Here is a 16,933-nt window from a genome sequence, read left to right on the forward strand (position 1 = left end):
AATTGCCTTGTGACCCCTTTTGGGTTGGGACCCCCAGTGTGAGAAGTGCTGATTTCGGCTAACGTTAACCCCCGCCCCAGTCCGCGGCTTGGCAGAGCCTTAGGCCCTGGGCAGAGCTGCCGAAGGCTCAGGGTGTGTGGTTGCTTGATCAGCTCTCGGTGGTGAGTGTTTCGTAGCGAGGAGAAACGCAGCTGAGGAGGGATTCTCGTGAGAACTCTCTGTAACAGCTGGACCAGGCGCGGGTGCAGGTTGGCACCAGGCTCGGGAGCAGCGACATTTGACAGGAGGTTAACGAGACTGGGGGCCAGACCCATGGCTGGTGCAAAGATTTCAGAGGAGCGTTGCTGATTTCCAGCTGCAGAGGAGCCAGCCCTATGGAACCTGGCCTGTCTCCTGCATGAGTCTGGGGGAGATGCCGGCTGTCTGCACTGAGCTGAGCCAGGCACATCAAAGGAACCTGAGCGGAAGGAGCGAGAGGAGCTCAGAGCATTCAGCACACAGCTGGGATTGGGAGGCTAAGTGGGTCACAGGTGGGGAGATGAGAAATGCGCTCTTGGCACAAGGCAGAAAGGGGCATGGCTTTCACCACCCCCCAACACGCCTGCCTGGCGGGACAGCTCAGTGAACCAGCCTGGCTGGGCACTGGGGGCCCCTCCTTGTCCTCTGCGTGTCACTTCTGTTCTTAATGCATCTTGTTAACCAAACCTGAGGCTCCTGCCTGGGAATCTCACCGCACTCCCGAGAACCATTGCACCCATCTCAGGGGAGGCGGCAATGGAGGGACTGGGGTGGGCTGCTGGCTCAGACAGGCATGGACTCGGATGGCAGGACGTGGGGAGGGACCGGGACAGTGGGGAAAAGCTGAGGCCAAGGGTGTGATGGGGCCAGTGGGCACCCATGGGCAAAGGGAGGAGACTGGTACATTTCCCGGCTCCATGGTCTGGAGGCTAAGGGAGGAAAGGTTCAGATGAGGCCCCCGATAGCCAGCAGCCACCCCGTTAACAGCCCCCAACACCCCAAGGAACAGGCCCAGGTCGCTGCACAATGGCAGCCCCAAAGGCACAGAGGAGCCTGCAGAATCCCATGCACCAGAGCTGACAGCCCTGGCCCCACAATCATGGGTGCTGGCACTAGGGGTGTTGGGGGGGCTGCCGCACCCCCTGGTGTGAAGTGGTTTCCATCATATTCAGGGCTTACAGTTTGGTTCAATGGTTCTCAGCACCCGCACTGTACACATTGTTCCAGCCCCCCTGCCCACGGCAAGCCCAGGGTCCAGGCTGCTTCCTGGCGGGAACCAGGGGGAGGCTCGGTGTCTGGCAGCAGTGGCCAGGCTGCACTGTTAGAAGTGGCCACCAGAGGGCAGGCCATTCCCACAGCTGCTACCTGTGCCAGGAGCAGTGCAGCGCAGCGCTCAGGTGGGCCAGGTACAGGGTGGGGGCTGGTGCGGGGTGGGGGCTCTGTTTGGGGCTCCAACTCGAGGAGTGCGGCTGACTCTCTGGGCAGGGTCATCCACGGGAGCCACATGCCGGGACACAGATGTCAGATTCTGCTGTGGGGACCCCAGGCAGAAGGTTCAGGTGACCAACTGGATGGGGTCTTCCTGACCCACATGGTGCTAATGGGACATGCTGGGTGCTGGCCTCTTCACCCCCATCTCCAGTGGCACCAGGGGCTCCTGCTTCAGCTGGTACAACAGCGTCTCCCTGCCCCTTCTGGAGTGGGCCCAGGGGGGTTGTGACCAGCTTGGCAATTGCCTGCCACCTCTCTGCTCACAGGTGGGTCTGGCCAGAGCCAGGTCATACTGTTCCACCTGGGAGCATGGGTTTGAGTTGGGGCATCCCCCACAGGGGCACGCTGGCCCATACTCTGTAGGGGACTCAGGGTGTTCTATGCCAGGACCCCAAGGTCTTTGTGCCCCCTTCCCCATGTGCCCCAGCCCTGCTCACTTTAACACATGCTGCTATTGGTACGTGGGCCCTCAGCACATCCATGCAGGCACAGATTTGTAAGAGTTTCCCCTCTGGGGCTGCCTCTGGCTGGGCTCGCAGCCTCGGCCTGCCCTAGGACCATGGCTCTCCTTCCCAAGCAAGGCTCACTCCCCACACTGCTGTCCCCATGGGCACAGATATTGTGCAGGTCACCCCCTCGCCAAGCAGTCCCCATTGGGCAGACACAGCCACCCAGGCAGCCTTGCCTGCCATCTCCCATCTGGGACGGCCCTGAACCTGCTTCCCCACAGCACCTGAGCAGGAGCGTGACTGGCAGAGCTAGTCTGTCTCTGAGTCACAGGCCAAGTCAGACAGCCGAGCTCCCAGGTGGAGAGGGGCAGAGATCCTTTCAGCAGGCCATTGGGGGCAGCGCCAAGCAGCTGGGCAGAGGCCTGGAAGTGTGGGTGCTGGGTGCCTCTCGCACTTGCCTGAAGCTCAGCTCCCAGTGCCCAGGGGGCCTGTCCCAGATGGTCTGGTTCCAGCCCCTGGAGGGGAATTGCTGTCAGCTCTCCTGGTGCTGGAGTCGCCCCATCTGCTGCAGCGAGCGGGTCCCAGTGTAGCAACAGCCCTCAATCCCCCATCCTGCTCCCTGCAGCAGAGCACCCCCTAGTGCCACACTCGGGCATTGGGGTCAGCACTGGCTGCAAGGGAAGAGTGCCCCCTACTAAGCGCCCACCCCTCTCCCTACAGCACAGCACCCCCTAGTGCCACGTGCATCTGATGGGGCCAACTTTTGCCCCCGACACCCTGTCCTGCGTAGACCCTGGTGTGTGGTGAGGCCCCACCTCCCGGCCCATGTGGGATTCCGAGCTCTGCCAACATCCTGCCAACAGTGCCAGGACCTGGACCCGCTCTGTTAAATGCAGATGCCCCCTGAGAATCCCAGAGGGGGCCCCCAGTGCCCGCCTGCTCAGCTCAGCGTCTCCGACAGTCCCATGCCAGTGGGGCAGAGCGGCAGTGGGTGCCCTCACCCAGGGAGCAGAACCTGCGGTGGCAGCTGTGCCCAGAGACCCTCGCCATCCTGGGGCAGGGCAAAGGGCTCCCAGTCCCCCCTTTCTGCTTGCCCAGCCTGCTGCCCTCCAGCTGGCAGCGCTCAGTGGCACCCTGATGGGCTCCTGCGCCTTTAAATCCTCCAGCAGGTTGCGGGGCTGGTGACATCACTGAGTCCCCGGGCTGCGGGAGGGAGCTGAAAGCATCGTCGGGGAGGCAGCGATGGAGCAACCGAGCCGCAGCAGCCGGAGGCCGGGGCCGGGGCCGGGGCCGGGGCGCAGCAGAACCGCTGCCCCGCAGGCTGCGGCTGAGCCCTGCGGCGGCCCCCGCAAGGTGAGGCTCCGTCCGGCCCCGCGGGCAGCCCGGGCACACCTGAGCCAGGGAAAATGGAGCCTCCCCGCAAGAGCCGGGCAGCGCTGCCCCCCGGGGTGCCCCGAGTGCCGGGCCGGCTGCTCCCCACGTGCCCGGCCCCGGCTCTGACCTGCTGCGAGCTCTGGTGACGGGCTGCCCCTGCCCCTGGGGCAGCCTGGAGCCCCGAGGGGCGAGTGATGCCAGGGGTCGGGGCTGGCAGAGCTGCCCCGACGGGGCATGGATCCGTTAGTCCGATGACCCCAGGCTGCCCCCCGGCCCACGTCCCTCGCTCAGCTGCGGGAGGGGCCTGGCCGGGGTCCCACGCACCTGTGGCCCGGGGGGGAGCTGGTTCACGCTGGCAGCGCCAGCCGACCTCTCGCCCACCTGGTGACAGAGTCGCTGCTTTTGGCAGGTGAGTCAAATAATGGCTGGTGGTTTCTCCCCCTCCGCCCCCAGGCTGGGGAGCGCGGGGGGGCCCGGGCTGAGCTATTTTCATGGCAAGTGAGTGGAGGAGCCAGAGCTCTGGAAAGGTGGGGGAGGCTGGGGGGAGGTTGCGGGGGGGCTGGGTCCTGGAGGGAGCTGAGCGCTGCTCTGTGCCCGGGGTAGAACCCAGGAGACCTGCCCGTGGCTTCCCAGCGGGACAGCTCTGCCCGGGGCAGGAAAGAGCCTGGTGACGTCGAGGGGCGCGGGTCTGGCTGGCTCCGCTGTCCAGTGCCCCCCGTCTCTGAGCCCCATGGGGGGATTTCATTGGTTTGTGCCAGACTCTGGCGGCTCTGGTAGCTTGGCCTGCTGTGTGTGTGCCTGCCCTGGTGCCCCCAGCCATGCTCTGCCCCCACCCCGCTGCGAGCACTGGCCAAGCTGACACCCAGCACCCGTGTTACCCAAGAGCCCGTCAGCTGCTTCCTCTTCCCCTTCCTGCTAGCAACGGCGGGCGTTCCTGGGGCAAAAAGCAGCCCCTGTCTTTGCAGGGAGCCAAGCGGCCGAGGGGGTCCCATGCCCGATGGGCCAGCAGCCCCAAAGCGGGGTCCCCGGTATGGGAAGGGTTAAGGGAACGGTGCAAGTGTCAGCAAGTTTGAGCCGGGCTGGAGAGGGGAAATGAAGGGCATGGAGGGGCCATGTGAGCACAGGGATCCATGGCGGGAGAACGGTGCCTAGCTCCCCAGGTGCCAGCGACTCGCTACCCACAGCCCAGCCCCCTGCCGGCAGGTGGGACGTCCCGTCTGCCCCACAGCACGGCGAGCCAGCCAGGAACTGGGTCCCCAAGGTCAATGCTTTTCACACAAAGGGGCCTCACGTCGGACACCGAGGCCAAGCTGTTCCCAGGGGCTGGTGGCTCTGGGGGCCCAGCACGAGGGGGCCTGATTGTCCCTAAGAGCTGAGAGCCTGGCCCCCTCGGGCTGGGTGCCCGGAACTGCTAGTCCAAGTCCCGCAGGGGGAATGGTACTGTGGCCTGTTGTACCAGCAGGGGCAGAGGGCTCGGCCCCCGATGCTCCCACCCCAAAGCCAGTGCCCCGAGGCTGCTGACCTTGTGCTAAGGGAACAGAGGCTAGAACCCAGGAGTCTGGGCTAGTCCTCTGCTCTAATGGCTAGTAGCAGAGGGGCGGCGGGTGCCCTGGTATAGGGGAGATGGGTGGGCAGCTCAGGCACAGCCCCTTGCCCACCGATGCCAAGCGCTGCCAGAGAGGACAAGCCCCTGGGGGGAGGGAGACCCCCAGCAGCAGGGCTCCAGGCTCTTAGCTGGGAAGAGAACACCCCCGAGGGAGGAGTAGGCTGGCTGGGCAGAGCAGCAGGAGCGAGGTGACCGCATGGCCGGGCCGTGTCATGCTGCTGGGCTGGCAGAGATGGGGGATGGGGGGGCTTTGGCAGGGTGGGGTTTGTGCCAGGGGCTGCCGGCTTTGGGTGCAGCCAGGTCTCTCCATCCCCGCTCCTTAATCCAGCCCGGCCCCAGGCCAGGCCAGCCAGAGGGGGTGTGTGTGTGTGTGGGGGGGAAACGAACTGGGGATCCCCCTGATGGGCTGTGTCCCTTCACTCAGCTGGCTCCTGCACTCGCGTGACCCCATTCTCCCTGGCATGCCTCGCACTGGCACTGCTGGCCACGCCTTGCCCCCATGCAGCAGGGCAGCGGCACCATTCTCTGGCATCTCCTGCCCTAGATGGGTGTTCCCAGCATGCATAGCTCCAACTGACCAGCCTGGCACCCCCAGCTGGACACTCTGAGCATGGCAGTGAGTGGCATGTGGCGGGGCAGCAAGAAGCTCCTGGGTGTGACTACCCTGATGCCAATGGCATCTCCCTGACCCCCGGGGGGTGCATGCGAGTGGGCAGCTGGGCCCTCTGTTTTTCTGGGCTCTGATGAATCTGCTGCCCCATGCTGTGTAGCAGGCCCTGCACCTGCCAGCCTCTGTGCCCCCAGGATCTCACTGGTAACTCGCTGGAGTGGGCAGGGCACCGGCCTGCCAGGCGCTCTCTCCTCTCTCCTCCCCGTGTGCTGAGCTTGCTGATCAGATTGGAGCAGCCAGAGAGGGGACCCGCTGCTCCCTCCTGGGTGCCAGGCCCAGCCCTGCAGAGGCAGGACTGCGGGCACTCGCTTGGCACCATGCACTGCAGAAACTGTGCCACTGTGCAGCCCTGTGTGCGCCCTGGCCTCAGCGCTTTGACCCCTAGGAGCTGGGATGTGCTCGCCAGCTGCCGTCCTCTGCACCCCGGAGTTAGCCCTCTCAGGGTGCTGAGGCCAGGGGACAGGCAGGAGACAAGGAGCAGCGGGGGTGGGGGGGGCGGGGGCTGTTGCGGCCATAGCCCCTCATGCAGACTTGGGAAGGCAGCAGGAGCTCTGAGGAAGGTCCCTGACTTCCCTTCCCCAGGGTGGAGACAGGCTGCTGTGAACCCCAGGCCCCGAGAGCCCCGAGCACACGACATGGCTCCGGGCAGGGGCACGCTTTGCTGGTGTGCTAATGTGCATGTGGCAGATCTGGAGCCACCCTCCCCACCCCCACCTGCTCCAGAGATACCCCTGGAGCTTTCTTGCAGGTACGTGCCTGCTCGCCCGGTGTCCCAGCGCAGCCCCGGTGAGTCTGGGGAGGACGGGCAGAGGACAAACCTGGTGCGGAGACCTCTGGCCCGCACAAGGGGCTTTGGCCTCCATGTGACTGTCAGGGGGAGCCTCTAGCTCCAGTGGATGGGCCCTGGCCCTCCTAGGCTACTGCAGGCTTGGCCTGAAACAGGGCAGACACTCGCCTCTTGAAAGCAAAGGTATGGCCTGCAAAGGATCCAGGTCCCAGCATGCACTGCTGCATCTTGGTCCCACACCAAAATGGAGTCTGGCCCACTGGGGCCTGTGGGCTGCACTTTCATAGGCAGTGGGCCCATGAGTGCTGTGCACAGGATGGGTGGGTAAAGTGCACGTCTCGGGGTGGGGGCATCTCCGGAAGCTGGGCGTCCCTGGGAGGAGCTCATCTCAGGACACGTGGGCATCCCTGGAAGGGGCGGTATCTTTGGAAGGGGGTGTCCCTGGAAGGAGAGCATCTCGGGGTGTCCCTGGAAGGGTGGCGTCCCCAGCATGAGTGCGTCTCGGGGTGCAGGGATGGGCGAGGGCCAGTGTCCCAGGCCAGGAGACGCGAGCGTGGCAGGGGCTCATGCACACCCTGTCTGTTCTCTCTCTCAGATGGAGCCGGCTCACCGTGGGAACAAGGACCAGGGACCGGCCTCGGCCATGGGGGCCCCGTCTCTATCGCCGAGGGGCTCCATTACCGCCACCTCCCCGGGACTGTTTGCTCCCCTCGTGGCCCCGTTCGGGGCAGAGGGCTCAGTTCGGTTCCAGCCAGAGGGCTCCAGTGGGTCCATCTCAGCAGCGTACCCCGGGGGGAACCTCCCCCTGGGGCACAGCGGCTCGAGGCCCGACACCCTCTTTGACCCTTTCCATCCCATCTCCCCTCGCTCGCAGCCCGAGGGCTCCCAGCACGTGGGGCCGGAGGAGAGGTCCCCGGGCAGGCACAGCCAGTCCCTGGCGCTGGAGAGCAGCAGAGCCCAGCCCGACGGCTCAGGTGGGGCCCAGCTGTTCAGCTTGCTGTCCCCGGTGGAGTTCTGCCCGCTGTCCCCGGGCACCGGCAGCCCCTCCTCCCGCCCCAGCCCGGCGCCCGCTGGGAAGCTCAGCCAGTCGCCCAGCCGATCCACACACCCCGAACTCTGCCCCCTGGATCAAGGGCCCTCCGGGCCGATGCTCCCTGTGGAGCGGAAAGAGGCACTCCCCAAGGCAGAGTCCAGTGACTACATCTCCGGGGGCAGAACTGGCTCGTCCCCCAGACCCGTGAGCCTCCCCAAAGCCATCTCCAGCGAGTTCCTCTCCGGGGGAAGGATCGGCCCCTCCAAGTCCATGGCCCTGGCCAAGGTCGAGTCTGAGGAGTTCCCCTCCTACGGGAGGAGCAGCCCGTCCCTCGCCCTGCCTGGCTGCATGGACCCCCCCGAGGCTCCCGTGAGCCGGCTGGGCAAGGCCAAGGAGAACGGCGCGTTCTGGTGAGCGTGAGCTGCAGCGCTGGGGAAGAGAGGGGGGGGGGATCAGTCTGATCCCTGGGGGGCTGGGAAGCCTATTTCAGGGCCAGGGCATGCTCGGAGCCCTGCTGCGGTGGGCTGGGCAGGGGGAGGAACCGGGAGAGGCTCTGGCTGAGTGCCAGCACGGAGGAGCAGAGAAATGCCCCGCTCCGGTGCTCTCTGCAGGTGGCCGCAGCATGCTCAGCAGAGTCAGGGCCAACTGCCCAGCTCAAAGGCCAGCCCAGTGTGGATGGGCAGAGCCCCCTCGGGAGCTGGAGCACATGGGGGCAGGTGGGGCGTGTGCCACCTGCCTGTCGACTGCTCCTAGACCTGGCAGCGGCGGGGATGTGATCCCAGTGCGGGGCTCAAAGGGCAGCAGGGTCAGTTGTGTAGCTGTCTGTCCATCCAGCTCCCTAGCTTGGGATCCGGGCCTAGCCTGCCTGCCCCATACATCTACCCTGCAGCCGGAACCCACCTTCTTCAGCAACTTCAACTGTCCAGCAAGGCTGGCGTTCAGTGCCATGGCGTGACTGATAGCAGCTCTGCGCCAGGCCAGCACACACATGCCCTGGGCTCCGGGCCCCTCTACCAATCCCAGCCCTTCACAAAGAGAGAGCCAGCAGCTGCTCCAGAGGAAACAGCCCAGCTTCCCCCCGATGCCAAGGCATTGCCTGCTCCTCCCTTCCTCCCCCAGGTCTGCCACATGCTTCTAAGCCAGGGCAGCAAACTCAGGCAGACCGTGGGGAGGGAAGTGGGTTCCAATGTCTCCCCCGAGCTCAAACCCAACTCCTTCAACACCACCCAGAATCCAGTAAGCTCCTGGATCAGGGGTATGGTGACCAGATGTCCCGATTTTATAGGGACAGTCACGATTTTTGAGTCTTTTCTATATAGGCTCCTATTACCCCCAGTCCCTGTCCCGATTTTTCACATTTGCTGTCTGGTCACCCTAATGAGGGGAGAGACCCATGAGAGACCCCATTTCTGCACCAACTTCCTGGCTGGGGTCAGCTGCAGCCTTGTGTGTGACCCATGGCTGCGGCATGGTCCCTGGGGGCTCAGATGCAGCCACTGCCCTCCCCCCACCTCTGTCATCTTGTGCAAATAAGCTAACGAGTCAAGTTACATTTTGCAAGTAATTTGCATGTCACTAGAACCACCAAGTCCTGCCCTGAGCAGTGGGGCGGAAGGAGCAGTCATGGGGCTGCACAACCCCAGGCAGCTTGTTGGGGTGGGTGGCTGCTCATTAGGGTGACCAGACAGCAAGTATGAAAAATCGGGACAGGGGGTGGGGGGTAATAGGAGCCTATATAAGAAAAAGACACAAAAATCGGGACTGTCCCTATAAAATCGGGACATCTGGTCACCCTACTGCTGATGCAACTGGGGATTAGCAGGCTCCTGGGGGTGGGGGGCTGCAGGGAGCCTGGGGCCAGCCTGGTGTTGCTATCCCGGCCCTGAGCCCACAGGGCAAGGGGCAGAAGCTCCACAGAGGCTACTAGTGGTCCAAAGACACTGCTGTAGGTGAAGGCCTTCCTGCCGCCCAGCCGGGTGTGTGACAGTCCAGCTGAGGTGTGGGTGTCGAGGCAGGGTTGAGCCCTGTGCCTGCCATGATCTGGTATGGACCATGCACCCAGGGGCTAGCACTTGCTGAGTGCACTTGGTGCGTAGCATGCCCAGTGTGGTGTTCTTAGCCCAGCTGAGCTCCGCTTGCAGCGGGGCGGGGTGCCCAGCAGCCTCTTCCTCGGGCACAGCCTTGCCAGACCCCAACCTCATTCATTAGCCTTTGCCATGGCTGGTTCTCTCTCCCCGCAGGGCAGCAGCTCTGAGGCAGAGGGGTAAGCAGACTGTGGGGGAGGGGCACCCTTGTCCCAAAACCTGAGCGTGGCTCCCTTTATCTTTCCAAGGATCACCGTGGTCACGTGGAACGTTGGCACAGCCATGCCCCCGAGCGACGTGACCTCCCTGCTGCACCTCAACACGGGTGACACAAACGACACCGACATGATCGCCATTGGGTAAGGGGCGCCATGCGCCGGTGTTGAAGGAGGCTGCCCTGCAGTAGGTGGGTCCCAGAGAGGCCAGCAGACCTACTTCTGTGGTCACCAAAAGGAATCGTCCACTAGCCCAAGCAATAGAGCCTCTTTTGAAGCAGAAAGATCCAGGTTCTAGTCCCAGCTCCCCAGGTGTGCGTGCTGCTCCTGCAAGGAAGATGATTCAGAATAAAACACACGATAAAGATATAACAGTAAATGTAGCCAAAACGCTTTTTAACCCCCTCAAATCCACCCTCCAGCCCTCCTCGCTCCCCCGATCCCTGCTTGCCATACATGGCAGAGCCCAGCCCATACAAATGCCCCTGCACCTCTCAGGACTGGGCCGTGGACAGTTCAACATCCCCTCCAAAGTCTCGTAGAAGTCTCTCTCTCTGCGATGAGCCCTTGGCCATAGTAAGCAGCCCTCAAGGGCATGGATCCATTGTTCTGTTCAAGCTGGATTGGAGCCAGCCCCTGGTAACACTTAATGCAGTTCTTAGCTACCAACAAGGCAGCTTCCAATTCAACGCACGGAGACTTTGTTGGCACAACAAGCCAGACGAGTGTTGCCAAAGTGCAAGAAAAAGACAGGCCCTTTGGGTACTATTGTAGTGGTTTACATTAGTACCTGGGAACCCTAACTGAGATCAGGGCTCCATTGTTCAGAGACAGTCCCTCTCCCAGAGACCTTCCAGTCCAAATGAGGCTGCTTGTGGGCTTGCTCTCTCTCCTGCTGGACTCCCCCATCCAGGCTGGGAGTCGCACACAGCACAGGAGATTCAATTCCCTGTACCCGTTTATGATCACTGTCCATTCCTAGGGCTCTCCAGGTTCCTTGACACCTCTGGCCCACTTGCCTGGCCCCCACAGGCACGGTGCCCAGGGGCCTGGCACTGTTTAAATTCCTCTCTGCTTTTTGATGCGACATCTTCAACCAGCAGGTTCCCTGGGAGGGTGTGGAATCCCCGTCACTGGAAGTTTAAGAACAGGTTGGACAAATGCCTGTCAGGGCTGGTCTAGGTTAACTTGGTCCTGCCCCAGCGCAGGGGCTGGAGGACCTGACCTCCCGAGGTCCCTTCCGTTCCAGCCCCACATGTCTATGACTCTGTCCCTGAGGCAGCGTCTCCCGCCGTTTGCTTTTGTTAACAGCTGCCCGGGCTGAGCTGGCGCAAACCTTGGCAGAACTGCAGTGTGAACAGGGGCACAGAACCCCTGCGGGGTCCCCAAGACCCCTGTCTGGCGGCTAAGCCCTGCCCTGCTGGCTGTAGTGTTTGACTCACCCTGAGCTGCCAGCCGGGCACTGTGCAGAAGCCCCCTCCACTGCCAGTGGCAGGGACTCTCCTGGGGGGATTTCCACCTCCCTGCTCCCTCCAGCACTGGGCCTCTGCCCCTGTCTGAGGGAGTTGCCCCTAGCTGGCGCCCGGGCAGTCTCCTGGCAGGGAGGAGTGCCCGCTGGCTGGAGGGCTGCTGGGGAGTCTTCCCAAGCCTGCAGTCAGACCTGCCTGTCTCCCTTCCAGGCTGCAGGAAGTGAACTCCATGATCAACAAGCGCCTGAAGGACGCCCTCTTCACAGACCAGTGGAGTGAGCTCTTCATGGACGTGCTGAGTCCCTTCAACTTTGTATTGGTAGGAGGGGTTGGGCTCGAAGGCCTGCTTGGTTTGAGCAAAAATCTGATTAAATCAAACTGGGTACCCCACCCAGCAGTGCAGGCAGCCAGGGCCTCCCGAAACCCCCCCAGCCTGGCAAGCTGACACAGTTCCCCATCCCAGGTCTCCCTGGGTGGTGATTTGAAGGAGATTGCTCTAACGCCTAAACAATGCACAGGGAGAGCAAGACCCTGCCACCACTTCATTGGGTGACTCTGGGCAAGACCCTGCCCTGATCTCTGCCTCAGTTTCCCTCATTGCACCACGGAGAAGTGACACCCTGCCCCACCTTTGCAAGGTACTAAGAATCTGGGACATGAGGCGCTTCTTGTCCCATGGGTGTCTCCTCAGTGCCGTTTGGGGTAATTCTTTGAATTAAAGTTTGGGGTGAGGTCAAAGAGTAGAGGGGAGCTGGTGGAGAGTCAGGAGTGGGGTTGGGTTTGGCAAGTCGGGGAGCGCAGAGAACGTACAAAGCTCATGACAGTGGTATCTGGTGCCAGGCACCGTCCATGGGCTTCTGCCTGTGATCTGCACACTCCCAGCCCCCTGGTCCCCTTTGTGTGTGTCCTCACAGCTGTCTCCATGGCAACTTGAGACTGTGAGGTCACAAGCACAGTTAAACTCTTCTAATGGGGGGCCCCAAATGCTGGGTGGGCAGTGCTGTGTCTGGCTCCTCCCCTGCCAGAGGGCTGGGGGTGTAACTCTACCTGGGCCCAGGAGTGGAGTGCAGGTCTTCCCCAGTAGCACAAGGGTGGGGGCTGCTCTGCCATGGGGGCCTGAGCTCACCCCATTTCCAGTGGATCTACCCTGCAGCCTGGAGCCCATGGAGCTGCCCTGTGCCATCCCATGGCCCTGCGGCTCACAGCACTCCCCACCATGCCTGCCCGGCCAGCCCAGCATACCTCCCCATCCTGCTGGTCCCTTGCTGGCCCACCGCCCCCATTCCTTGGGGGGCTAGCACAGCCCCCAGCGCACTGCGTGTGGAGCCCTGGGCTTTGAGCAGCCGCCGGGCTCTGGCCTGATCTGAGGTCCTAAGTGCCCACCCCCATCCAGGGAACTAAGCCCCGCTGGGACTCTGGGATAGTGCCTGTTGCCAAGAGAGTGCTCTGCAGGGTCCATTCCTGGGGCAGTGGCATGCTGGCGTCAGCCTGGCTGCATAAGGATTGCCTGGGAATGGGTGCTGCGGAGCAGGGCGCCGGCTGGGTACCAAATACAGGACAGGGTGGGTGCTCCCGGTCACAGCAAGCTGCAGGTCTGCATGCTTGGGGTGGCTGCCATCTGCTCTGGCTGGCGCATAAACACCCCTCAGTGCTGTGCCATGTGCCAACGCTGACCAGTCCTACCAGCCCTGCCCCAGGGAAGGTGGGTCAGTGCCATCAGCCCTGTCTCGCAGATGGGGAGACTGAGGCAGGCAGGGGCAGGGACTGGGGGGAGGCACCTGGGCAGAGCTGGGATTCTAGCTGAGGTGCTGGCCCAGCCCTGCACCTCAGCCCCATGCCGCCTGCCATGCAGGGGAAAAGCCCTGGAATGGCTGCCCTGCCTCACGCCCTTCTCTCCCTGTTGCAGGTGAGCACGGTGCGGATGCAGGGTGTGATCCTGCTGGTGTTTGCCAAGTACTATCACCTCCCCTTCCTGCAGGACATCCAGACGGACTGCACCAGGACCGGGCTGGGCGGCTACTGGGTGAGGAGGGTGCTCTGGCAGGGGTGGGGGGATGTGACTCCAGGGGGGGGACTCCCCTCCTCCGATGACACAGCTTGGGTTCCTCTTGGAGCAGGGCAACAAGGGCGGGGTCAGCGTGCGGCTCTCCATCTTCGGCCACATGGTCTGTTTCCTGAACTGCCACCTGCCGGCTCACCTGGAGAAGGCCGAGCAGCGCAAGGAGGATTTCACCACCATCCTCAACATGCAGCAGTTCGAGGGACATGCAGCCAGCGGCATCCTGGACCACGAGTATGTAACCCCCGGCTCCTTCCACTCCCTGCCTGCCCCACCCACCGGCTCTGACTGGGGCTTGGAGCTGAGTCTGCAGCTCCACCCCTCTGAAACGGGCCGTGTCCCGCCCCCAGGAGGCCAGATTCAGGTGCTGAACCCCTGCATCCAGCAGGGTTCCCAGCGGGGGCTCTGCTTTGGGAATCGCAAGCCAGCACCTTGCCTGGGGAATGCTGTGTCATCCCCACGTGGATTTGGGTCCCGGGCCTCCCTTGGCCCTTCAGTCCTAAACCCAGCTGGGATTGCTCTGCCGCAGCTCCCGTCTGAATCTGTGGCCCCTCTGGATGTGTGCTGGGCACAGGGCTGTGTGTACACGGCCATTCTCCTGCGCTGGCAGATGGCTTCCTCCAGGCTAGCTGGGGGTCAGGGAGTCTGCTTCAGCCTGTCAGGTTGTGGTTTGCTCTGCCCACTTCCCACCATGCTCTCGTGCTCGGTGCTAGCAGGGCTGCAGGCCCCGGGACAGCCCCACCAGCTAGCGCCTGGCAGTGGAAATTTCCACCCCGGGTTCGCGCTCTCCCGTTTGATCCATGGAAAGTCGGATGATCTGAGCAGAAGGTTTCGGCTAATTATCCCCAGGGCTGCTGGGCCCCGCACCTGAGCCGCTCCCGCAGCGGGGCTGGCAGCTGGCCAGCGCGTTATCGGCAAAGCACTGACCTACATTCCCTCGCTCGCACGGCTGGGCTGCTGAGAGCGCCTGCGCAGCTGGGTGAGATTGACTCCTGTCCCCAGGCCTCCCTGTGCCAGAGCCACGTGTCCCGGCTCCTGCTCTGCCCCCGCTTGCCTGGGCGCTCCCCTGTGTGTCCAGGGTCCTCCCAACCCCCCCATCCTAGAACCCCTGTGCATCCAAGGCCTCACCCAACTGTGCTCTGTGCATCCAGGCCCCCTGTGTGTCCAGGGCCCTGCCCAACACCCCCCATCCCAGGACCCCTGTGCATCCAGGGCCCCACCCAACAGCGCTCTGTGCATCTAGGCCCCCCATGTGACCAGGCTCCTGCCCTGCCCTCTGTCACGGAGTCCCCGCGCGATGCTCTGGAACTGCTCCCCATGAAGCCAGTCAGGACTCTGGGGAAGTCTCCTTTCTGTGAGCAGCCTGTCTGCAGGACACACAACTCACACAGCTTCCACCTTCCTGGGTCTGACCTCGGAGCATTCAGCATCCTCTGCCCCTCCCTGCGCTTCCCACAGCGAGTCCGCTCAGGCGGGGCTCCTGGGGAAGCCAGAGGGTCCTGCCCCCCAACTTCGCACTCAGACGTGACTCTCAGCCAGCCAGTAAAACAGAGTTTTATTAGATGACAGGAACATGGTCTAAAACAGAGCTTGTAGGTGCAGAGAACGGGACCCCTCAGCTGGGTCTATTTTGGGGGGGCAGTGAGCCAGACAACCACGTCTGCCCTTCACTCCATGTCCCAGCCAGCCCCAAACTGAAACTCCCTCCAGCCCCCCCTCCTCTGGGCTTTGTCCCTTTCCCGGGCCAGGAGGTCACCGGATTCCTTTGTTCTCCAACCCTTCAGCTCTCACCTTGCAGGGGGGAAGGGCCCAGGCCATCAGTTGCCAGGAAACAGGGTGTCGGCCATTTTCTGTGTCCAGACCCCTGCACACACCTGCCCTCTAGGGCTCTGCAATGATCATACACCCTTATCCCACCCCCTAGATACTTGAGAACTGCATAGGGGAAACTGAGACCCCTACACTATTCAGAGGAAACATTAAGAACAGTCCCACTTTGTGACATCTCTCCCCCCTTCGAGATCGAACTGGGCGGGGTCACTTTAGCCAGTGACCTGGGGAAGTTCGAAGCCACCAACGTTCCCATGGATGGCCCAGCATCTCTCCCATTCCTTGGTAGGAGTTACACCAGGCCCTTCCAGTTTCACGCACTCCCTTAGGTCCGGGGTGGTCAATAGCACTCGCAGGCCGCATGTGGGAAGGTTTATGCGGCCAGTGCCCTTTGGCCACCCCAAAACCCCAGGGGGTCAAACTGGGATTGGGTCTTCTCCCCAACAAGCTGGCCAAACACAGCCACTTGGTTATAGGACTGTTTAACTTTCTTAACAGCTTTCACTTCATCTGAGACCTTCTCAAAGCTATCCACACTGGATCTTTCAACAGGAAAGTCAGTGGATCCCTTCACAGCAGAAAATTTCTGGCTGTTAGGACCTGAAACTTTCTTGATTAAATCACTTTCACACCCTTCAGTTGCAGCAAACTGCTTGCAAAGACTCCATGAGGATTCCTTTCCCTAGGGCTTTTCGATGCAACAATTCACACTTCTCAGAAATTCTGCTCTTACCCTCTTTACCTAGGGCTTGCTCTAGAGGAACACTTTGCTGAGCAACAACAGACTCTTTCCGGGTCTCCCTTACATCCAGAATTACCTCTGGCCCATCCGGCGGATTCCTACACAATCCCCTTTCAGGCAAACTTACAGACTTCCTAGATAAAAGGTCAGAAGCATTCTCCTTCCCTTTGCCACACACAAGTTCAGGAATCTTTTCCTTCTTGTCACAGGTTTCCACCCCCTCAGTAGGTAACATAATCACATCACCTTCATGCTCTCCTTGTGCTCTGGCTAGGATCTCACCCTGATTAGACACAGTTGCTACACCGTTTCCCAACAACACACTAGCAACAGGCAAAATACAAGCACCAGAATTGTCTGGGCTCTGGGATTTTGCATAGACACTAACTGGATGCAACCTAGTTACAGGGCCATTCTCCCGAGCAGACACAAACTTAGGACCATTCCCTTCCTGGGCTTTAGTTGAATCCAGAACCAACTTTGAGACAACTGCACTACCCTCAACCATCACAGGCGGAAAGGCCCCTTCAGTCTGCTCCACAGACAAAGAAGAGCCGGACACCCTTTCTCCTTTCCCAAACACACAGCTTGGGATCTCATTCCCCTTGTTCCAGCACACAAGGCTGGTCACAGACAACTGCTTGGAGATGGGGGTAGCTCCCTCCATAGGCTACCCCTGACAGACACAGGCACATTTCCTTCACTGTCCCAATTCTCCACCCAGCTAACAGGTAAGGTCCAAGGACACTCATCTTCCACTCTCCTCGCCTTCCCACCCTGCTGACTAGACACAGCCATCAGATCACAAGGCTGCCTAGGCTCATCCAAACTTTCCTTACCAAGCACCTTCCACTCCCAACAGATCCCCTGCCCTGCCTGTGTCTCCCCCCACTCAGCTGGGGTCTCAGCTCCCACTGTGCTCAGCGCTGCCCTTGCTGTCCCAGTGGGGTAGGCAGCGAGCTCGCTGCTTTCCTCACTGCATCAGAGCCAGCCTGAGCCCCCTCTCTGGTGTGCAAGGGGGCAGGGAGCATCTCTCTGTCCCACCCAGCTCCAGGGGTCTGGTTACAGGCAGGCAGGTAGCCCAAGCGTAGCGGCTCCTCCCTGCT

General features: G+C 62.0%; 1 protein-coding gene across 2 annotated transcripts in view; it reads left to right on the top strand.

Annotated features, from left to right (window-relative positions):
- Window positions 1-3,165: 3,165 nt before the first annotated feature.
- INPP5J (inositol polyphosphate-5-phosphatase J) overlaps window positions 3,166-16,933 on the top strand; it is a 30,404-nt gene continuing 16,636 nt past the window's right edge. The window contains exons 1-7 of one of the 2 annotated variants that reach the window (XM_043529586.1): window positions 3,225-3,311; window positions 6,191-6,356; window positions 6,991-7,838; window positions 9,761-9,871; window positions 11,407-11,515; window positions 13,103-13,219; window positions 13,314-13,489. In XM_043529586.1, coding sequence (XP_043385521.1) covers window positions 6,991-7,838; window positions 9,761-9,871; window positions 11,407-11,515; window positions 13,103-13,219; window positions 13,314-13,489 — 1,361 coding nt within the window. In that variant the 5' untranslated portion in view covers window positions 3,225-3,311; window positions 6,191-6,356. Of the gene's footprint in view, window positions 3,312-6,190; window positions 6,357-6,990; window positions 7,839-9,760; window positions 9,872-11,406; window positions 11,516-13,102; window positions 13,220-13,313; window positions 13,490-16,933 lie in introns of both variants that reach the window. The other variant, XM_037878424.2, reaches the window with a different exon arrangement.

This window comes from Chelonia mydas, chromosome 15, assembly GCF_015237465.2.
Source record: "Chelonia mydas isolate rCheMyd1 chromosome 15, rCheMyd1.pri.v2, whole genome shotgun sequence".
Lineage (NCBI taxonomy): Eukaryota > Metazoa > Chordata > Testudines > Cheloniidae > Chelonia > Chelonia mydas.